This window comes from Brachyhypopomus gauderio, chromosome 6 (assembly GCF_052324685.1).
Source record: "Brachyhypopomus gauderio isolate BG-103 chromosome 6, BGAUD_0.2, whole genome shotgun sequence".
NCBI lineage: Eukaryota > Metazoa > Chordata > Actinopteri > Gymnotiformes > Hypopomidae > Brachyhypopomus > Brachyhypopomus gauderio.
The window spans coordinates 20,365,751-20,389,762 of record NC_135216.1 but is presented as its reverse complement, the minus strand read 5'-3'; the positions used below and the strand labels follow the sequence as shown (position 1 = coordinate 20,389,762).

The following is a 24,012-nucleotide window of genomic DNA, read 5'->3' as shown; positions in this document are numbered from 1 at the left end:
ACATCAGTAATATAACCCGGTCTGCATATTTTCATCTCCGCAACAATCTATTCTTGTTCATAGCCTTGCTACCTCCCATATTGACTACTGCAGTTCTCTCCTCTTTGGCCTTCCTCATAAATCGCTCCATGAGCTTCAGCTGGTTCAGAATACAGCTGCTTGTATTATTTCTAAAACTCCTTCATTCCAACACATTACACCTGTCCTTCAACAACTCCACTGGCTTCCAAACTCTGGAACTCCCTCCCACCTGACATCTGTAACATCGATTCTCTTCCTTTTTAAATCTAGACTCAAAACTCACCTGTTCAAAATAGCCTATTCTCTGTGATTTATTCTATTGTGTACTGTATGTTTTGTCCTTTAGTGCATTTTATGTTCTTTGCATCATTTTTATTTATTTATTTTTTGTAAGGTGTCATTGAGTGTTGTGAAAGGCACTTATAAATAAAATGTATTATTTTTATTATAATTATCATTACTTTTTGGAGACCATGTTCAATCCACTGTGGGATAGACATCCGATAAGGTTACTCAGTGCTAGGACAATGAAAATTTCCACTCAAAGTTTCTCAGTTTGGGAATGAACTTACGAATAAAAAATCTTACTAATACGACTGACTACTACTCTGTAACTGATTCATACATCAAGTAATCAGACTTCATTGTCTTGACATTAACAAATTTATATAGGTAGCAGGAGTGCCACACCAAAGGAGCCATCGGTGGCACCATCCCATTTTAATTGAGTGTGTTACAGCAGAATTTATATATTTTTATTTATAAAAATACTCACAAAAAGCATTTTGGCACTAATGTACCATATTCTGAGGGCAGCTATTTGGCTAGACTATGCAGTTGCTACAAATTCTTAAACTCACCCCAAAATCTTGAGGAACGCCTTCTCAAATGTACTAATCAAATGACAAAGTTGCTGTTATATAACTTAGCAGTTTTAAAACTCTTAAGTGGCCATGATGTAAATTAGCATGGCAGGATAAAATGCTACTCTGCTCTACCTCAGAAGATATATAAATTTTCTATTGGAATACGAAATTTAATTAATTGCTGCCCAATTTGTATTTTGTTAATTTTTTTTCTTCCATCTATGGCGTATTTAGATTCAATTTGACATGCCAAATAATAAAATACAAAGCTTAACCGGGTGATTATTTATAAAATGTATCTATTTGTCTAACATCAAAACAGGGAATTTGGAGGCAGGGCTATTTAACGGGCATTACAAAAATGTAGTGGCCACATTTCATGCCTCATTTTCTCTCACAAAGGAGTGTGATCAAGGTGAAAGTAAAGAGGCAAGGGTGCTATAGATATTTCTCAGATCAAATTTTGTCAAAGAATTAACAACATTAAGCTTTTGTTCGACCAGTTGGTTCACTAATTCATTAAGAAATCATGCACTATTCCATCAAACATTGCATAATCAAGTTATTTAGCAGTTTTCTGATGTTTATAAAGATATAATATTGTGCCCCTCCAGTGTAGTAATAATAGTAATTCTCTGTAACTGCTAACCAAGACCCTAATTTTTATGATCAAGATAAGTGCAATTAAAAAAACAATTCATCAACAACCTGAAATTAGTTAATGCTAAATTGACACCATTTTCAGGCACTTCAAATCAACATAACAGAAGACATGCTCAGAAAATAGACTGTATTGAAATACAAATAAATAAATTACAAGGAAAAGCCACATAGAAACTTAAAGAACATGCTGCACAAGGTATTTTCTTCAGAAGAGTGGTTTATCAATATCAGATTTAATGTTCCATTGTAATGCCAGCAGACCTGGCTTATAATTTAGTAAATTCAAAAATCATTACAAAAAAACAAACAAACAAAATAAAAACAAACAAAAAGAAATTCAATCATAAATTCCTTAAAACATAGGAATTACACTGATAGAGAGCAAGAAATGGTCAAAGAAAAAAAAACATTCAAAACCAACTCTATATTATTAAATTTTACTTAGACATGGAACAGAAGAAAGGGCTGGTCAGGGAGATCACTTAAAGTATAGTCATTTTTAAAACTGCCAAAGTTAAAAATGGAAAAGAGAATATAAAAATTTCAATTAAAGTGTGGAAAGATCTTAAGTTATAATCTTTGCACTTTAATACACCAATACATAACACACAAATATGTAAAGGATGGTGAGGCAACATGGAGAGAAACTGTTTGTCAAACTGTGTATTTCTCATTTTACTTTAGTGGGCATCACAAGAATTCTCTTCAATTGCATTTCAAGTTTAGGCAGCAGTTATCAAAACCATTCTATGTAACGGTACATTACTCTCCCAGTTGTCTTGTTTGTGTAATGCAATCAAGTATGACTATTTAATGAGGGGGTATCCTAAGACTTATATTTTGGGGATCAAAAAATATATTCACTTCTATGATTACATCTCTTATGTATGTGAATCCATATTTTTCTAGGTGAGTCCACACTGTGCATATTTCAGATTATACAATTTCAAACACTCAGACAAGAACTTTCCACAAGAAAATAAATGCAGCACATGGGCACAGCAGAAAGCACCAGTGGAGTCTTTGATCATTTTTGCTGCATTGTGTAGAGCTTTTTACTTTGTAAAGCTAAAATAGTAGAACCAAAAACACCTTAGGCCAGCCATGGGCACATGCAAATTTGTGATTTATTCAATTAAATACTAAAGTACCAATTGCAGTGAATTGCAATTAAGTAACAAGAAATTTAATCCATTGCACTAAATTTAAATTTAATTTAGAATATTTAGCCCAGTTAAACAGTTCCAGTTCTCCTTAGTCAAAACTCCTGTGTGCATTTTTGTCTTTTCTCACAACTCCACTGCACAAAAATGATGACACTTTTCAATCATGCATCACACACAGACTTGATATAGTGTTAGTGTTGCTCCAATTACAAAAGAACCAAACACTTTTCAGATGGAAATGAGTGCACATGTTCAAAAGTGCCTGCCCACTTATCAGATAGCAAAGTGTCCATGAAAGTATTATGGAGTGACCTATGCTGCATTACACACCCTCCCCACTACGAATTAGTCAAGAAGATGCAAGATTACAATACCATATAGGTGGAAGCAGACAGTCCTAACACTGACAATAATGAAATACCTGCATTCATCAGACATGAGACAATGGTACTTAAGAAACGTTTGGAAGCCAGGGGGACACCTCTTAAGAAATTGGATAAGCATCAAAAGCCAAAAAATAATGATTACAAAATTGTGGCTGTAATTGTGACTTCTGAATAATGGCAGATTACCCCAGAAGTTGCTGATGAACTACTTCCTGATCACTGATTTCTGAATACATTCACAATGTAAAAACTGCTTTGTGGTGAACACCGATTTTACATATATAGTGTTCAAATCATAACAGAAATTTATTATACACTAGCTAGAAGACGTAAAACATCTGCTAAAATTTAATGGAAGATGAAATTATAGACCAGAGCATAATGAAACTTTGCTCTTGTTAATGTGTGATTGCATATTAACCAGTAACCAGTGACATTCCCTGGCGTATCTGCATTGGTGTTCACAATACATCGACTCAGTGTAATGTTTAGCACCAAAAATCACATAACCATTTATCTAGATATATGATATAATTGAAATTAATCTTAATTACCTACTTAAAACATTAGTTTGGTCTAGACCTGTGCTCTCAATCTTACTGAATTAAGGAGTGAAAGTACCTCATACATTTACTTGAATTAAAAATTTCATTGCTTGGGGAATGGGCTGCATCTATGCACATTGCCATTTTTTCTCAGCTAGGACATTTGACTGGATATCTGCCGTCTTCCATAGTTGGTGAGGATGGTCGGAGCACTTACATGCATTCAGCCTCTTTACAAACAGATGCATAGATGGATGCTGGTTTTGATTCCTCAGCTTTATAAAGAAACTATGGAAACATTATTCCCATCACCAGTCACCCTAAAAATAATATTTTAAGATAAAACATATTTTTTAAAAGATGAACAACAGGGCTGAGAGGTTTTGGGTGAGCACAGGCATCAATTTAGATGGAATGTAAAAGCTAAAATTTCAAACGTCTGCTCCAAGACTGATCCATCATGGCCAACTGTTCTCTTACTTCATATTGAACTCATGGTCAGTACTTCAGCACTGACAGTACAAGTCTTTCAGCTCTATTTTTTTGTTGTGTAGAAAAAGAAGCCTGTTACACCTGGCACATTAAAAAAACAAGTGGTTGGATGCATGCACACACACACACACACACACACACACACACACACACTATAAATGCATGCAAGCGCACGCGCACACACACACACACACACACACACACACACACACACAAAGATCGGTTCTCTAGGGTCAAAACATGGGTCTGGTGCTGAAAGTTCCACTTTAAGAACATGGCAGGTTTCTAAGCACTGGACCAGTTTGCCGAAAAAATGTAGAAATTTTTAACTTTGAAGATATGCACATCCACTGAGCAAAGCACAACTTCTTACAGAATTAATCTTAAAAATAATAAAAAAAATCTGTGCCTTTAGGCCCTTCACTGGACGTGAGAAAAATGAATGTCCAATGTGCTAAAATCAATCTATATATATTTGTTCAGAAAAACCTGACTATAGCATTTCATATGGACCAGAGGACACCCTGAAATTCAATGCTGCAACTACAGATTGGACTCATTTCATGAGCAAAGTAATTAATTATGAACTGAAGCCACAGCATAGCACATCAGCTCAAATCTACAGTCATACTGCAACATATTGAACACAAAGAGGCAGGGCCATAGGGGTGTAGGTTCATGTGGTAAAATGTCATGCCGCAGTCATAACAGCTGTGAATTTAGCCAACTACTTGTTTTAACTGAATTTCCATCTGTATATTTACACATGGGAAAAACTGAATATAGGGGCACTAAAATGTAAAGATTAAGACTACAACAAAAGCCTACATTAGGATACATTTCAGAATCCCCCGTGTAAAATCATTGGAAAATGTGTAGGTTTTTATTCATTTTTTGAAAGATCAAAGTTTTGGGTTTTTTTTTTTTTTTTTGAAGTACCGGCATATGAGCAAGAGGGAAGTTTAAAGGTTTGACAGAGTAAAGGAGGGTGTGAGCTGGAGTAGTAGCAGACACAGTGAAGCTCCAATGTCCAGGAAGCCGGTAAACCCTGGTGCAAACCGAATTTAACTGGGTCGCGAGCAGACCAGATTAGGTCAGCTGATGAGGAGCCTCCAGCATCTCCATAAGGAAGGTATCAATTGGAGTATCACCAATCAGCTTGAAGAAGAACAGGTGCTCCAGGCACTTTAAGCCAATAGAGCGAAGGGCTGGCAACCGGAGGAGCAGCTTGGCAAACCTAGGGGCAAAGTCACAGGAACAGTATGTATACATTGGCTACACTCACAGTATGAGAGAAACATTAGAAATATTCAAGTAAATACCAATATTGTCTTAATAAATGATACCTATAATAAAGGACACAGGTTATTACAATGTCATGGTCTTTCATTCTTTTAAGACATTTAAATATGGTCTTACATTTTGAGGCTCTGTTGTACTAAAGTACTGGGTTTGCTATTTACCCTATGAGACACAGCAAATTTTTTTCTTCTCGTCATTTATTCAAGCAATGCAAATACTTGTTGCTTGTGGCACCTCTCAATACAAAAAGAACAAGATGTCATCAGTAAATGATCTAAACTCCTGAATGTGGCCTGTTCTTGCCCTGGTTCAAGTGCTGCCTTAACTAAGGCAGTCTGAAGTTTGCGCTTTTTATATAAATTAGTGACATGGAACCAAACACAAGCTCAAATTTTGTATGCAGATACATTTTACTACAGCAAACAAGGAAATGTACATTCAGGTAGTATTACCGCTGTTTTTGTTTCTGTTTAAACATTAGATGTGCACCAGATGTGCAACAAGAACCAGCAGTTGATGCGCTGGGCATTACTTCTACAGCCGTTCTACATTGTCATTAAACATAAAAGAGGCTCAGACAATTTGGTGGCTGATGCCTTGTCTCGCTCACTTTGAACAGTTTAGTTACTAAACTTTTTTTTGGTGAGGGGTTGTTATGGCTGTGCTCTGTGTGTGTGTTTGTTGTCTTGTGTCTGCCTGTTTTTTCCTCCGTGTCCCTAGGTGGTGCTGTCCTGGAGGTAATACCCCACCATCCAGGAAATCCCCAAAAGGGCATGGCAAGAGGCCAGAAAAGGAGAGAGAGGAAGGGGGAGCAGGCTCTTTGTGATTGTTGACTAGTTGTATCCAAGTTGTGTTACTGTTGTACCCTGAGTGTTCTGTGTTGGTGGCTCAGGGTTGAACTGTGTGTCCTGGTTTATTGTATGTTGCCAGAAGGGGGTAAGTGCCATTTTCTTTGGAATGTATGTATTTTTTGTCCTGTTTTGTGTGGGTTAAGGAGTAGTGTTAGTGTAGTTGCCTGTTCTTTGGTTGTTTTGTAGTTGTAGATTTACTTTGGTTTGATTGTTATTTTGGCCTGGCTTACCCCTGGAGAGATGGCTTGGTGTACATATGTATTACCTTTGTATATTATATGTAAATACACGATAGACTAAAAACCCTTGTGTTGGTTCTTGTTAACTTTTCCTGGTCTGGTTGCCTTTGGAGGGGAAACGTAACAATGTGTGACTTTAATAGACAAGTTTGCTGACATTTTTACTAGAGTGCCAGGAAAATCAGAACTTATCAAAGAATCTGTAATTAGCGATTCCCCTAGTGAGACCCTATGGTCATGTCAAATAGCAATGTAATAAAATATGAATAACAGATTTCTAATTGTTGGCAAAAAGGAGGGGTGATGTCCTCAGGATTGAGAAATTTAAGTCCTGCTAGTGTCAAATGGAAATGTAGCATACCCTTGCTCTGTGCCAGTGAGGTGCAGTGGGTTATGAACCTCACTGAAAATCTATTTGGGAGAATGTCAACAGTTGATGCTAATGCGAAAAGAGGATTAGCACTAATGCAGAGGACAAGAGTCCTAGTGCAACTTTTCAGTCTAGTTCACAGTTTACTCATGATTTAATGGTAAAGGAAACCAGTCAATACTACGCAAGCATTTCAGATAACATCAAATGTTAATGTAATAACACGCACACACACACACACACACTGAAGGTATTTGCATATAAGCAGAGCATTTGTAGCACTTGAATGAGGAACTAAAGTTCTGAAGAAAACTTAAGTGTGCTTAGGGTACATTTAAAATTGTGTGTGTGTCTTGTTGAGGATGAATTCATATACAAGACAGCACCTTTCCTAAATTATATTAATCTTATGAACATTACATTAAAATGTGTTTTTTACTATCAAGAAAATAGTAACTGGTAGCGTACACTAGGCTTGTCACGATACTAAGAATTACAACTTCGATACGATACTTAAAAAAATATTGAAATTCGATACCATTTTCGATACCAAAGTCAGATATGGTGCTAATTTCCGTTTTAAAGCCTTTTTTATTTTTTTTTATAAACAAACAAATGAATGTTGCTTTGTGTTTGAAAATGCTTGAAATTGTAACTTCATTTCACAACAAATATCTGTCTGACTGAACAGTTCTTTTGTGTTAACAAATACGAGCATCTTGTAATTCCAGGGAGAGAACGTGAAGACGTTACGATTGGGCGTTTTGAAAATAAACAACCATTAAATAATGTGATAAAAAAGCGAATAATTTCGAGTATATGTATAAATATTTAACTTATCCCAACAAACATGCGATGTCAGAAAGACGTTAAAATCAAGTCTGTATCACGTCGGTCAGTCCAGACCCATTTTTGCATGTCTGGTGGACGTTCAAAACTGGTTCAAAATCTGACAGTGTGACTAGGACCTTAACCTTTTAACTTAACATGAATGTCTATGACGAGTTTTCTATCTAAACATCTGACTAGGACCTTTATTGGATGTCAGGACGTGCAAAAACTGCAACTGAACGGCAGTAATAGACGTTTAAAAAAGACGTCGCTAAAACTTTCATTCTGGCTTTTCAGTGGACGTCTTTTGAACGTCTGAAAAAGTGTCTTTGCTCGTGCTGGGAAATATTGAAATGGACCTTGAAAGTGACATACAAGTGTTTGAATTCCACAAGGTGTATGAACCCTGCAAACATGACTGTTCATCACGCTGAAGCGCGGCGCACGCGAGGTCGTTCACCTCACGCCGCGCCTCAGCGCAATGAACAAAGTCATTTTGCAGGGTTCAATTCAAGCGCTTGTACCAATATTTCCCAGCACGTTAAACTTAATTAAGTTAAATATTTATACATATACTCGAAATGATTCGAAATATTGCACTTTTAATCACATTATTTAATGGTTGTTTATTTTCAAAACGCCCAATCTTCTTCACGTTCTCTCATGTTTCATCCTGGAATTACAAGAGGCTCGTATTTGTTAATGTAATACAAGAAAACTGTTCAGTCAGACAGATATTTGTTGTGAAACGAAGTAGTTACAATTTAAACATTTTCAAGCACTTTAGCCTAAATTGCAGCACTTTTCAAACCTGAAACACAAAGCAGCATTAAAATTTGTCAGGTAAGTGTTCATTCCCTTGCTTTGAGGGGTGTTTCTTTTATACTACCACATATAGTTTCGGACAACACTGCAAAGCGGAAAGGTGCGAGGTGCGTGCGGAGTCGAGCGCTATGGTCACTCAACCAGGCTTTAGCGCCCTTCATTGAAATGTTCCAAAACCACAGCTTGCGGGCTTGTTCATGTCCTTCGGTTTTCCATCTGTATCTGCTTCGAATCAAACAGCACTGCGTTTGCTTTAGCTGCCATATTAGCATTACAAACTGTCCTGTGCATTACGGCAGCTTGGGTGGGTCAAACGAAAGCGCATTTTATGTAAAAAGAATAGATACTTAAGGGAAACGAGTATTGTACCGTTTCAGAATGTTCAGTATCGATACGTATCGATATATCGATTTTTTTGACAACACTAGCGTACACACACACACACACACACACACACACACACACGACAGATGGAGAAACGCAGACATATTTCCTACTATGAGGAAACTGGAGTGGAAAATGAACTTCTCCATCTCCAATACATTTCTAAGCATGGAACCAGCACAACAGGGTTAATAATGCCATCATCATCATCATCATCAGTGCTATCAGGGTTATGTAAGTTCTGATCTGCAGGATGCTCTTCTGGATTTTTTCAAATGACTGATCAATGATGGCTGTCAGTCAAGATACAGTACCCTGAACTGGCACAGTGCTTTTCAGGGCAGTGAGGCAAGTTTGAACAAAATGAAGGGAGGGGAGCACTGGATCAAAAGGCCTGCATAAAAAAGCGTTCTGAAAATGTTTCACACTTAGCAGTCCCTAAGATGGAGTTTAAGTTACTTATGCATCATAAAAGTACCAATTTGAAAGAATGAGTGGTAAAAGCAGATGTTTCCCGACATTGTATTTGGTATTGGCAGTGAACATGCACACTGTTCAGCACTGAACAGCATTTTTTTAGTTTCCCAAAGGCTGTACTGTCTAGTAGCTTATTAAATCTCTGATTGAATATGTTTTGAGTCTTAGTTGCACATTGCATACATAAGTTTGTTGCTAATTTTTGTTTTTGTTGCATTTTGTTGCTGAAATATTGGAACATCCTAACGTTGCAAACATTTACAGTTGCAATGCTGCAATTAATTATATTTATTTGCTTCTACATCATATGGGTGAATGTTATAATGGTCCTAATGCTATTATAGTTCCACCCCAAATGTACACACTTATATGACGAACAATTACATATTTGGACAGAAGTAAATGCACTATAGGGATCAGCTGCAAATGGGAACATTCATGTGGGTGGTTAGATTACACAGGTTTGAAGTCAGGATTGTATTGAGGCACATAACAATAGGGACACAGTTTCATCCCTGTACAGCTCTCTACTACGTGTGCTCTGCTATGCATATATGGTTGATGTCTCAGCCTGTTGTCGCAATGCCTGTATATAGTTTCTGAGAGTGCAGAATTAAATTTAAAACAGAAGATAAATGTGAGTATAGTGAGTCCCCACTTAACGACGGGTCTGGTTAACGACGGACCGGAGTTACGACCAGCTCTTTTTTATTTTGCACAGTGTGTGGAGGAGCAGTGGCATCAGAGTGGAGTGTTGTGGAGTCTTGTGTACGCTAAGCTGAGGCAGCGCAGCCTCCACCGCAGCCCATTTCAGCAACACGATCGATCTTTCTCACGCTGTACGCACGAGAACATTGTTCGTTTTTTTTCTATACTGTATTTACGATCAAATCTTATCTAAATCTAGGATCACGCTTAATGACGAAAACTGCTTTACGACAGACTTTTCAGTCTCTAACCCCGTCGTTAAGCAGGGACTCACTGTATTAATATTAAACACAATCAGTCTAATAGCAGGGTCCTATTTAACCCATTGCTATCAAAAATGAGTCATGGCCTCCATGCATGACGTCAGCTCTTTTGATACAACTGCAATAAATAACCATGGCCTGCAGTAACTTCCCTTGCCTGACAAAGCAGAACATGAAAACACTGTGGGTTTTCCCCGAATCATTATAAACTGACAAAGATGACATTTTGTACCTGCCCTGTTGGTCAGGATATCTCTGTTTACAATAAGCCTCCAGCGATGCATAGACTTTCTCCCTTAGTAATTCCACTTCACTGGGGTTTGACAACCCTTTTGCATCTGAAATGCAAAGACAACTTAGTAATGGAACTTAGTGAAGGCATACATATTTATAATAATAAATACATGATGTCTGAATTGCAGCAAGTACCTGGGTTGAATAGAATAATGGCTCTCAGACAGCCCAACTCAGTCTTGTCCATCTGCATATCCCTCATTTTACTCACAAGTTCAGTCAGCACCCTGCATCACCAACAGAAAATGAGACAAATGGGTAAAGACAAGGACAAGGGTGTGAGGACAGGGAGAGGGAACAGTTTCAGCTTTATATCTACGTTTAACTTCAACATAATATTGGCAGCACAGCAAACACACGTTCAGATAATCATTCTGCCCAGTTACAGTTTAGTGTACATGCACTAGAACAATACAAATCCCAAATCAGATGGCTTCTACACAAAGTATGCAGATTATTATGCTGTCTTTGGAGATGCTTGCTTAAAAACAAGGTGGAAAAAGACACAAATGTCACAAAATAAAATCAAACACTTGACAAAATGTGGTGCCTAGTATATTGATTACATGTTCAGGCACACAATGACAACCCACTTTTCATATACCCACAAAGCCCTTGACTTTTCATGTTCCGCAAATTTTAACTGAAAACTCACAAGCAAATAATCCTGTGTGTGTGTGTTTTTGCAGGTTTTTTGTTGTTTTGTTAGTTTTTTTGGTCAGGTGCAGCATTATTACCTGTCAAAAATGGCCCCAACCTCTGCATTGTGCGCACTCTCCCTGTGTATTCAATCAAAATGTGTTATTACAATGTCAATACACAGACATTACATTGTTAACATTTCCCTCTTTTAAAGGTTCTGACTCCGCCTACACCATGGGGGTCAGAGGCCCATTCAAGGAGTAACAAGCTACAGGCTCTTGTTCAGAGGGAATCAGCCTGATGTGATTTTGTGTTAGCCACATACACTGGCAACAAAGCTTGAAATGACAGATGTCAGTTAGACTGAAAAATATGCCGCAAAAAGAGCATTTCTGAACACGAACCAGCTGGGAATTAAGCCAGTTAAGCCAAACTAAAGAACAGTACTACAAATCTAGGAATGTTTCTTTTTTTAATGATCTTAAAATCTTTTGGTTTGAAAGCAATATATATGACCATTGATATTCACACAATTCATTACTGAAGACTAATAGCAATAAAGCATCACAGGTTAGAGCAAATATACACAAATTATCCAGAGAGCAAATTAAAGTTTAAAAGAAAGCAGACGCATGTAGTAAAGATGTAAAGACTACATTCTAAATTTCACTCTTCAAATGTTATGATTAAACAAACATAAAAGAAAAAAAGACCCCTGAATTAGAGAAATATGTATGAGATGGGTATGACATAGTACACCGAAGCAGGGAAATTTCAAATGAAGTCAATCTGAAACAACAGCCTGCAACCAGTTATTCCAAGATTCATTATTATTTTGACAATGGAGTCAAAATGTGATTAATATAGCTTTATGATAACAATGTAATTGCTATGTAATTAACAGCGAATTAACACAGTGATCAAAAAGGATCATTCAAGTTTCTCTCTCTCTCTCTCTCTCTCTCTCTCTCTCTCTCCCTCTCTCTATGTGGATGAATTTAAGTACTGCTGATTATGGCGTCTGACTGAAAGGGATATCATGTAGTAAACAAGAGCGTACCATTGCCAGAACCAGAAAGAGCAATAGGAAGTCAGGCTATAGTCAAGACCTTTAGCCCAGAGTCTGAATAAAGACTGGGACACATTGAGACAGTCAAGTAATTGTGTCCGAGTCAAGATCTATACCTCGCAGCAGTTGAGTTCACGTCAAGACCAGTTTAAAAAGAAAAGAAAAAGTTGTAGATCATTTTATATTCTTCAGAGGTTACATTAAACTAACAAATATTATTACAGTCTATGTTGTAATCTGTAACCTTTATCAAAAGATACAGCATATGTCCTACTGCCACTACCTATTAAACCAAGGAAAAGGTTCAGTCATTTTTATTACCTAATGAAAAGAAGCATTTTATTCTGTTAAAATGCATGATAAATATGCAATGTGTTTGTCACATGGTCCTGCCTTCCTCCTGTCAGTTATGTCTTCTGTTTTATTCTCCATGTGTTTGTGTGCCTTTTATTTTGAAATTCCCAGTTGTCTCTGTCTTCACGCCCCTGCCATGTTCTCCGCCTCTCGTTATTGCTTTCTGGTGTGTGTGTGGGGTTCTTGTTGGGTTCCTTGTTTGGTCAGTGTATTTAAGTGTTGTCTTTAGTCTCTTGTGTTGTCAGTTATTGTAAGTACCTCTTGTTTGCATGCTGTTTGCAATCTTGGTCATCTGTGTCATTAATATTTGCCTGTATGTACTCCCTGTTCTGTGTATTTGCATTCTCTTTTAAAAGTACTTAGTATGATTTTGGTTTCTCTAGTTGTTTGCTTGTTAATGTCTTTCTTTTTCTTTAGCCATGTCTCCCCAGTTATTTCTGTTAGTGTTTTTTGGTTCCTAAGGTGGTGGTTGTTTGATTGTTCTTGTTCAAGTCTGTGTGCTCTGTATAAGTTTATCTATTTTGTTAATAAATCTTTGCTCGGTCCGCACTTGTGTCCAGCCTGCTCTTCCAGTTCGTTACAGAGTTCCAGTTCAGGTTTTTTTTTAACGTTTCAGTGCCTATAACGGTGTCAGCTTATGGTTGAAGTACAGTTGTATTGTTGAAGTACATTCATTTGTCAAAACATGCATTGGGCGAAAATGCGAGTTCACGCATGACTAGAACTAGTCTACAGAATTTATTTGCTCTTATCCAATATTACGGATATAAAAAACTTTTTTTAAAGTTCATTTAGCATTAGCTGGCTAACATTAGGATTACTAAAAAAGTGAAGGGACATGTGTCCAATGACATCAGATGGAGACATGCTCAGAATATCTTACCCCAAGACAATCAATTCCAAATGATGATGAAATAACGTATCATGTACAACAACACAATATACACTACCGCTCAAAAGTTTAGGATCTCTTGTAAATTTCTCTTTTTGAAAGAAAAAGTTTGGGCACCCTTATTAATTTTCCTTATTTACCTTTATAAATCATTGAAGGTTTGGATAAAAAATTCAGTTAAATATATCATATAGGGGACAAACAGTGATATTTGAGAAGTGAAATGAAGTTTAAATGCTGCTGCCAGACTGTTGACTGGAGTGCGTAAGAGGGAGCACATAACTCCTATCCTGGCCTCCCTCCACTGGCTGCCCGTGCATTTTAGAATCCATTTTAACGTTTTAACACTAGAACAGCTGCTGTTTTTAACTACCACTTATGGCAGCTTGCGTCAATTGACGCTCCACCGATGCTACATGCTACTGTCGCACTGCAGCAGCGCAAATTGTTTACAGATTTATTACGCCCATATTTTTAGCTTGGCATGCTAGCAGTGTTTGTTTACAGTGCCAACATCCAGCAGCGTGAGAAGTGTGAAGTCAAGGATACACTAAGCCTATTACTCTGGTGCAATTTACCCGCGCTCACTAGCCTACTTGCTATCGCGCTGCAGCTGTAGACATTGTGACTAGTAGTAACTGCCTTATTATTATAGACATGAAAAGAGCAGTCACAGTCTCGCCAGCCTGCAAAACAGTGCAGAGCAGGCTACAACGTCTTCAATCTGCATACTGTAATCTTCAACTGCGTCAACTGATGCATCTCGCTGTTCTAAGGGTAGACTGCTGTACACAACTATTGTAAATCAGCTTTTGTCTTCATTTTTCAACTAGGCATGCTAAATAAATAAGTCAAATTTTTTCAGAGTAGTCATGATAAAAAGATGTGACTAGTGTTAAATCATTAATTGGACCGCCCCCCCACCATACCTCTCTGAGCTGCTCTATCCGTACGCTCCCACTCAGTTGCTCAGATCAGCTGATCATTTGCTCCTGAAGGCGCCGAGGGCAAAACGTAAGCTCAGAGGTGATCAAGCGTTCTCAACTGCTGCACCTAAATTATGGAACGACCTACCGATACAGTAGACAGGCCTAGTCACTGCCAATTTTTAAAAATCGCCTTAAAACCTATTTTTATTCCTTAACCCAGCATGTGACCTTTTATCTGGTTTTAATATATATATACATTTTTTTTAGTTTTTATTAGGGGTGGGACGCGATAAAACATTTTTTTTTGAATTTATTAGAAGCTTTGTAATTAATTAATCAAAATTAATCGCATTTTAATCGCATTTCAGTATTTAACATGAGAAATATTAATTTAAGTTTGAATGACGAATGAATCAATGAACATAATCATAAAATTCAACATCTTATTTATTTTTCCACCAGTCTACCTCACAGACCAATAGATGAGTGCAGAAAACAGAGCAAAGAGTTTTCAGAACACTGGAAATTCTGACCAAAAATGTTGTTTAATTTTGGAAGTTTTGCTCAGGATATTGGAAGAATAAGAAGAATTTAAGTAAATCAGATGTTTTAATACAATTTTAGATGGTATATTTCTTTAATTTCCCAGGCCTCTGCCACAGACATCTCCATAGTGCCTAGAAGTGGTCTTCTGCATGCTCAAAGCAAATGACTGGATCTTCCATTCATCATCTATAATATGAGCTGTCACACCAAGATAATTCTTTTTGCTAACAGAAGTCCAGTGATCCCCAGTCAGAGCCACATTTGTGGCGCTCTTCACAATACCCTGTTTTACTTCCCTTTCCTCATCATACAGCTGCTGGATTTTCTTCGACATTGTCTTTCTGGACGGCAGTTTGTAACTTGCATCAGTTGACGCAATTTGCAGCGCTTCTTGTAAAGCCTTTATTTTCAACCACAGAGAGCAAACAACACTGCAAATAATGTGACGCATCAAGTAATGTGACTCGCTCGCGCAAGGTGTGCGGAGTTGCGTGCTACGGTCACTGGCGAAAGTTTAATCCTGTCTTAATGGTCCAATTAAGGTAATTTAAAAACCAGGACATTTCTTCACTTTAAAAAAAAAAACCCGGGACGCCTGGGACAGGATGTGAAATACGGACATGTCCCGGGAAATACGGACGTTTGGTCACCCTATTGTACTAGGAATACATTTAGCAGCTAAGTGATCATTACTGACCTGCGTGTTAGCCCCAACATGTTTTGAGTTGAGGTGGTAACGAAGGGTGGAAATTCTTCTGTGATAAGCGAACTCCTTCCTACATAAAGTGCAAATAACAATATTTGTGTTTGTACTTCCATCTGGAAGTTTCTTATATTTAAATTTCCCATCCACCAGCGTAGCCTTTCAGTCATCTCCATCATGCTCATTTTATTGTGTGTCCATATAATCTGTATGCCTGGAACTCGTGCACTGAAAAACATTCCACGGTGCAAAAGTGTCTCATGCGTTAAATGCGTCAAAATGCGTTAATTTTTTTAGTTCGTTATTTTCCCTGTAATTAATTAATCGAAATGAACACGTTAAAGTCCCACCACTAGTTTTTATGTTTATCTAGTTTTTATGTTGTATTATTCCTTAACATACACTACCGTTCAAAAGTTTGGGGTCACTTAGAAATGTTCTTATTTTTGAAAGAAAAGCTGTTTTTTTTTTTCAATTTAGCTAACATTAAATGCATCAAAAATACACTCTATACATTATTAATGTGGTAAATGACTATTCTAGCTGTAAACATCTGGGTTTTAATGCAATATCTACATAGATGTATGGAGACCCATTTCCAACAACCATCACTCAAGTGTTCTAATGGTACATTGTGTTTGCGAACTGTGTAAGGAGGCTATTGGATATTTAGAAAACCCTTGAAAACCCTTATGCAAGTAGGTTAGCACAGCTGAAAACAGTTTTGCTGATTAGAGAAGCTATAAAACTGACCTTCCTTTAAGCTAGTTGAGAATCTGGAGCATTACAATTGTTAGTTCGATTAAACTCACAAAATGGCCAGAAAAAGACAACTTTCAATTGAAACTCGACAGTCTATTCTTGTTCTGAGAAATGAAAGCTATTCCATGCGAGACATTGCCAAGAAACTGAAGATTTCCTATAATGGTGTGTACTACTCCCTTCAGAGGAGAGCACAGACAGGCTCTAACCAGAGTAGAAGGAGAAGTGGAAGGCCCCGCTGCACAACTGAGCAAGAAGACAAGTACATTAGAGTCTCAGGTTTGAGAAATCGACGCCTCACAGGTCCTCAACTGGCAGCTTCATTAAATAGTACCCGCAAAACGCCAGTGTCAACATCTACAGTGAAGAGGCGACTCCGGGATGCTGGCCTTCAGGGCAGAGTGGCAAAGAAAAAGCCATATCTGAGACTGGCTAATAAAAGAAAAAGATTAATATGGGCAAAAGAACACAGACATTGGCAGGGCCGGAGTGGGCCACTTTTTCAGCCCGGGAGTATCATGCCCAAATACGGCCCAAAATTATTTTCCCCTCCCAATCGGCCCAAACTAGAGATTGACATGAGCCGGCCCATCGGGAATCCTCCCAAATCTCCTGATTAGCCACTCCGGCTCTGGACATTGGACAGAGGAAGATTGGAAAAAAGTGTTATGGACAGACGAATCAAAGTTTGAGGTGTTTGGATCACACAGACAGACATTTGTGAGACGCAGAACAACTGAAAAGATGCTGGATGAGTGCCTGACACCATCTGTCAAACATGGTGGAGGTAATGTGATGGTCTGGGGTTGCTTTGGTGCTGGTAAAGTGGGAGATTTGTACAAGGTAAAAGGAATTTTGAATAAGGAAGGCTATCACTCCATTTTGCAACACCATGCCATACCCTGTGGACAGCGCTTGACTGGAGCCAATTTCATCCTGCAACAGGACAATGATCCAAAGCACACCTCCAAATTATGCACAAACTATTTAGAGAAGAAGCAGGCAGCTGGTGTTTTATCGGTAATGGAGTGGCCAGCGCAGTCACCAGATCTCAACCCCATTGAGCTGTTGTGGGAGCATCTTGACCGTATGGTACGAAAAAAGTGCCCATCAACCCAATCAAACTTGTGGGATCGGCTTCTGGAAGCATGGGGTGAAATTTCTCCAGATTACCTCAGCAAATTAACAGCTAGAATGTCAAAGGTCTGCAACGCTGTAATTGCTGCTAAGGGAGCATTCTTTGACGAAAGCAAAGTTTAAAGTAGAAAATTATTTCAAATAAAAAAAAAAACCATTATTTCTACCTTGTCAACGTCTGGACTATATTTCTATTCATTTTGCAACTCATTTGATAAATAAAAGTATGAGATTTCAGGGCAAAACACAAAATTGTCTAGGTGACCCCAAACTTTTGAACGGTAGTGTATATTCAAGGGTTGTTATACACCTTGTGTTATGGTCTTTTAACTGATTTGTATCCTCTGTGCAGCCCTTTAGCACGGCCGTAGCTGTTTTTAAAGTGCTATATAAATAAAGTTGAGTTAAGAGATGAGTTAAAACTTCCATCACTGAGTTCAGAAATATGTGATGATTGTGAGTGCGTTCACATACGAGGTTTCAAAGAGTATTCACACTTGCACAGAAAAGGAATGCAGTACAACCCACATTTTTAAATGTCCTTTCACATTTCATGCAATTATATATTTACATCAAAGAGGATCCCAAACAGTGCAGCTTTAAATAACTAGTTAAACACAGAACATGTACGCAAACAACATAATAGTACAGATACAGTACAGGCCAAAAGTTTGGACACACATTCTCATTCAATGTGTTTGATTTATTTTCATGAGTATTTACATTGTAGATTCACTGAAGGCAGCATTCTCTCAATGAGCTTCAAGAGGTAGGTCACCTGAAATGGTTTTCAGGTTTGCCTTATCAGGGTTAATTAGAGAAGCTCAGTGAGAGAACGTCAAGAGTGTGCAAAGCAGTAATGAGAGCAAAGGGTGGCTATTTTGAAGAAACCAGTAGGGGTGACCTGCAATAGTCGCCGATTCGACTATTCGATTGGAGAAGCCCTAGTCGACTATGAATGTCATAGTCGAATGTACCATTCTGACTGCATAGGGGTGCCCACGGATGCTGCTAAGCATTAGTTGTTACATGAAATGTCTGTTTTCGTTATATATAGCCTTTTGTCAAATAAAATCATCCTAATTTCTGTTAATAAATATTTTAAAATGATGTGTGTGCATAAACAATAGGATTCTGAACAAGCAAGAGAAAAAATAAATAAATAAATAAAAAATAAACAGCTGAGCAGTTTGTCGTTTCGGTCGTGTCATCTCGTCTCGTGCGTCTTGGAAAGTAGGTCTATAAACATTTTTTGTTGTTGTTTGCTTTTTAGACCCCATTACTTGAACCTTTACTTATAATTTTTTTTTGCTGTTTTGTGGCAAATTGTTTTTATATTTTCAGGCAGGCATATTTTATTTAAAATATTTTTGACATTTTGCAGTGCCTGTCAAAGTTCGATATGCGCACTGACAGTGACTTTTTTTAATTAATGTTCTCTAACATCTCTAACGTTTCATAAAAAAAATGAATAAATAAATAAATAAATAAAAGCTGAATAAAGCCAACCTACCATGTTTATTCATTTATCTGAGTGTTCGACTCCGATTCGACTATTAGTCGAGGTCGAGGACTAAGGAGCATCAGAGACAGTTCAGGACAAAACAACCAAGGTCCAGGAAGATGGCCCAAAGCGACAAGATGCTTAGGGAGCACATTAGAGAGCAGAAACCTAAGGAGGAGATGAATGAAGAGGAACAGGTGCCATCATGGATGGCTAAACATACATTGCATATACCACCGGCAAATAATAGAAGTGGCTGATATGGAGCACCACAGGGGACTGTAGTCATTCTTCTTCACATTCTACACCTCAGACTTTCAGTACAACTCTGATATGCGTCACATGTAGAAGTTTTCAGACGATACTGCAATTGTGAACTGTGTAGAGAGGGGGCAGGAGGAGGAGTACAGACACCTTTGGTACAGCAGGAACAACATGCTGCTGAACACCTCGAAAGAGATGGTGGTAGACTCCTGCGGGGTCAGGTCAGTCAACCAGCCTGTCTCTATTGAGGGGCTTGATGTTGAGACCAACAGGTACCTTGGACTGCACCTGGATGATGGCTGACCAGTCCAGTCTAACACAGACATCCTTTACAGAAAGGGGCAGAGCCGGCCCTACTTTCTCAGGAGGCTGGGATCCTTCAACATCTCACACAGGCACAAGCTCTCAAAACAAGATCAATATAGGCTGGGATCGCACCAGGGAAGTCCCCAAATGCAGGCTATGCAAAGATGCCCCTGAAACAATCCAGCACAAAACAGCAGGGAGCAAGATGCCTGCATACATGGAATGTCCTATCCAAGTGACTGGCATAATATACAGAAACATCTGTCCTGACTATGGGCTGGAAGTTCCAAAGTCAAAGTGGAACACTCCTCCAAAAGTGATGGTGAACAACCAAGCTAAGATCCTGTGTGACTTCCAGATACCAACTGACAAAATGGTAATGGCTGAACAACTGGACACCATGATGACGGACAAACAGCAGAAAAGGGTTCTAGTGATAGATCTGACAATTCCATATACAAGCAACATTATGCAGAAGGAACACGAGAAGCTCTTACAATGTCAAAGGCCGAAAGAAGAACTGGAAAAGAACTGGAAGGTGAAAGCAATGGTGGTTCCTGTGATAATAGGAGCACTATGGGCTGTGACCCCCAAACTAGGGGAATGGCTCCAACCATGGCTGCACCTCATTATAAGCCGCATGGTTCAAAGTGTGGGGAAAAAAGTAACAGTTTATAGCCCGGAAAATATGGTGTATATATTTCAGTAATTCCATTCAAATAGTGAAACTTGTATACAATCCCTGACAAGTTCTCTCGCTTATCCATGTTGTGGAAACAAAAACTTATAACCTGACTTTAAATTCATCGATTGGTTTTAGAAATGACTCATATGAAAGCTGAAACCCTCCCAAATGAGATTTAATTTACGAAAATAAATTTGCATTACTGCAGAAATATTGATCATTTAATGAACACAGAAAGGTCAGATTTTGGCAAGACAAAAGTTTTGTTGCCTTGTCATGTCATATAATGCACCCAATCCTAGTTTACAGCCTCACCTGTGCTCACTAATTGATTGGTTAATTAGTGGGTGGTTAATTAGTGGGTGTGTATAAAAAGAACTCCAGCACCCCGGACCTTCACTTGCACTGCAACTTGTCCTCTGACATGCCAAAAATCCATCCTGCGACCAAAGCCTTGATTACACCATGTAACAATTTTCATAAAAAAGATTGTTCCCAGTTGTTAAGTGTGTTTTCCTGATTGTGTGTACACTAAATGAATAGAAAAAAGTTATTATTCCCTGTAAACTTTGCTTTTGTGGTCAGCACAATGATATTTTGAAATTGATCTATTTTTAAAGATATTCTCCATATTTCAAGATACCTAAGGAATACTTTCAATATACTATCAAGAGGTTTCTAGAACTGTCCAGAATTATCTAGAACTTTCTGGGACTGTACAGAATTATAGGTAGCTGGTGGTTAGGGAACTGGTCTTGTGACCGGAGGGTCGTGGTTTCGATCCCCAGACCTGAGGCCATGACTGAGGTGCCCCTGAGCAAGGCCCTTAACCCTCAATTGCTCACTTGTATAAAAATGAGATAGAAATGTAAGTCGCTCTGAATAAGGGCATCTGCCAAATGCCATAAATGTAAATGTAAAATATAGGGCCACTATAGCCCTTCCTGAGAGACATGATCTAATGGATTGGGATTGCATATCAAGTGGGCCACAGCAATCACAGACAAAGGGGAATTGACCTAGACAGACAGGTGTGAATTCAATATCTATTCAGATTCTGATAACAACAGTATTCACACTTCACCCCACACCCATTACAGGAGGAGCTTAGGAAGGACCACTACTTTCAAATGTATATATTGTGTGTTACTCTGCTACAGGGTGATCAATCTTGCTCTGCTGAATCCTCAGTACACTCTTGTACTTTGATACTGCATGGAATAAAGATTGACCATTTTTACAGATTTTGGAGAACCATCCTTTTTCCTTACAGTACACAGCAACTTAGTCAATTTAGACGGCATCTAGAGGTTGCATACATCCAGCAGACGCATTTTGCTATGTATGTGGCCATTTTATAAAGACAGCCAAAAAGTACTCTGTTGGTGTCAAAAGGTGTAATTCCTGATGGGCCTCCAAGGTGGTTTTACTAAGTATCCTTGCTTTATTTGCCTTTGGGACAGCCGGGACACTAAAGCGCACTACCACAGGCGGGACTGGCATCAGCGGAGAGAGTTCACTGTGGGGAAGAACAATGTAAAGTGGGAGCCACTGGTGGACCAACGCAAGGTGCTGATGCCACTACTACACATCAAGTTGGGGCTCATAAAACAATTTGTCAGGACTCTAGATAAGGAGTCGAGAGCTTTCAATTACCTCAAAGATCTTTTCCCTAAGTTATCTGAAGCAAAGATCAAACCACAACATAAGTCGGACCACAAATCAAGAAGATCATAGAGTGCAGTGAATTTCCCAAGAAGCTGAATAGGAAGGAGAGAGCGGCTTGGAACAGTTTTGTCGCAGTGGTTCGCGGCTTCCTAGGCAATCATAAAGATGAAAACTGTACAACTGGTTCAGATTCTGATAAAGAACTATGCTGCAATGGGCTGCAGGATGTCACTCTAAATCTGCTCATCTTGATAAGTTCAAAGAGAACATGGGAGCTTATTCAGAGGAGCAAGGCGAGCGCTTCCACCAGGACATTATGAACTTGAACGCTGTTACCAAGGACAATATAACGAGAACATGATGGGCGACTATATTTGGGGATTGATTCATGAAAATGATTTGCAGTGTAGTCATAAATCTCAGAAAATCACACACTTCTGAACATTTTTGGTAATCTGTGTAAATTTGCAATGCCTATAGTGTTCTTAGTCTGACTGTATAAATGAGAAAATGCAAAATCGTCTGTTTCTATAATAAAAATTCCTAATTTTCATTTGCCGTGGTCACAAAAGCAAAGTTTATGATGAATATAAGCAATTTTTAATTTGTTTTAGACATAAGAAATTGGAATATAACATTAAAAAGCTGGGAATAAAACTTGTGTTACATAGTGTTATCAAGACGCTGAAGACCAAATCCACTGCAGAGGTGGCTGGCACCTTTAATGTGTCTCAGCGTCAAGTACAAAGAATAAAAAAAAGATTTGAAGAGATTAGAGATATTTTTGACAAGCCCAGGTCCGGCAGACCCCACAAGACAACTGCTCAGGAAGAACGTTTGTTGGTTAGAAAATCCAAAGCCAGTCCCTCTACCAGGCCTGGTCACCTCAAGTCCCTGTGTCAACTAGAACAGTTTGTAGGATTCTGTCTCGAAATGGTCGAATCAGTGCCCAGAAGCCAGCACTAAACAAAAGGCAAGTAAAAAACCGTGTGGCATTTGCCAAGGCCCACAGCCTGCTAAACGGATGGACGCTGGAAAAGTGGCAAATACTGCAGGAGACCTACTGGAGCCCGTATGGATCCAAGATTCACCCAGAAAACAGTCAAGTTTGGCGATGGAAAGATCATGGTCTGCGGTTACATTCAGTATGGGGGTGTGCGAAACATTCGCAAGGTGGAAGGCAATATCAATAGCCTAAAATATCAAGAAGTATTAGGTACTTCTTTATTAGTATTAGGTAAGTACTACATCTTACGTTCCCAATCATAAAAGGGGTAAAATTTTGCAGCAGGATGGTGCTCCATCTCATACATCCATCTCTACATCAAAGTTCCTCAAGGCGAAGATGATCAAGGTGCTCCAGGACTGGCCAGCCCAGTCACCAGACATGAACATCATTGAGCATGTTTGGGGTAGGATGAAAGAGGAAGCTTGGAAGACAAAACCAAAGAAAATTTGATTAACTCTGGGAGGCATGTAAGACTGCATTCTTTGCGATTCCTGATGACTTCATCAATAAATTGTATGAATCATTGTCGAAACGCATGGATGCTGTCCTTCAAGCTCATGGAAGTCACACAAAATATTAAATATGGCTCTAATAGCACCACAACGTCATTCACCAGTGTTATGAAGCATATATTTGTATATGAAGTGAAATATTTGTTTGATTTTCACCTTACTTTCTGTGGGCGACTTTTGTCTTGCCAAAATCTGACCTTTCTGTGTTCATTAAATTATCAATATTTCTGAGGTCAAGCAAATTTATTTTTGTAAATTAAATCTCATTTGGGAGGGTTTCAGCTTTAATACGAGTCATTTCTAAAACCAATCGATGAATTTAAAGTCAGGTTATAAGCTTTTGTTTC

The 24,012-nt window shown here is 38.4% G+C and overlaps 1 protein-coding gene and 1 long non-coding RNA gene across 6 annotated transcripts in view; one reads left to right on the top strand and one right to left on the bottom strand.

Moving 5' to 3' along the window:
* Positions 1-5,019: 5,019 nt before the first annotated feature.
* rxrba (retinoid x receptor, beta a) overlaps positions 5,020-24,012 on the bottom strand; it is a 40,232-nt gene continuing 21,239 nt past the window's right edge. For 3 of the 5 annotated variants that reach the window (XM_077009519.1, XM_077009521.1, XM_077009520.1), the window contains 4 exons: positions 11,421-11,462; positions 10,819-10,910; positions 10,622-10,727; positions 5,020-5,376 (listed from right to left, as the gene is read on the bottom strand). In XM_077009519.1, coding sequence (XP_076865634.1) covers positions 5,229-5,376; positions 10,622-10,727; positions 10,819-10,910; positions 11,421-11,462 — 388 coding nt within the window. In that variant the 3' untranslated portion in view covers positions 5,020-5,228. The remainder of the gene's footprint in view (positions 5,377-10,621; positions 10,728-10,818; positions 10,911-11,420; positions 11,463-24,012) is intronic. The other 2 variants (XM_077009522.1, XM_077009523.1) reach the window with 1 other exon arrangement.
* On the top strand, positions 6,249-13,297 carry LOC143517244 (uncharacterized). Its single transcript, XR_013131906.1, has 2 exons — positions 6,249-6,377; positions 11,540-13,297. It is a non-coding gene; the product is annotated as an uncharacterized LOC143517244 (long non-coding RNA).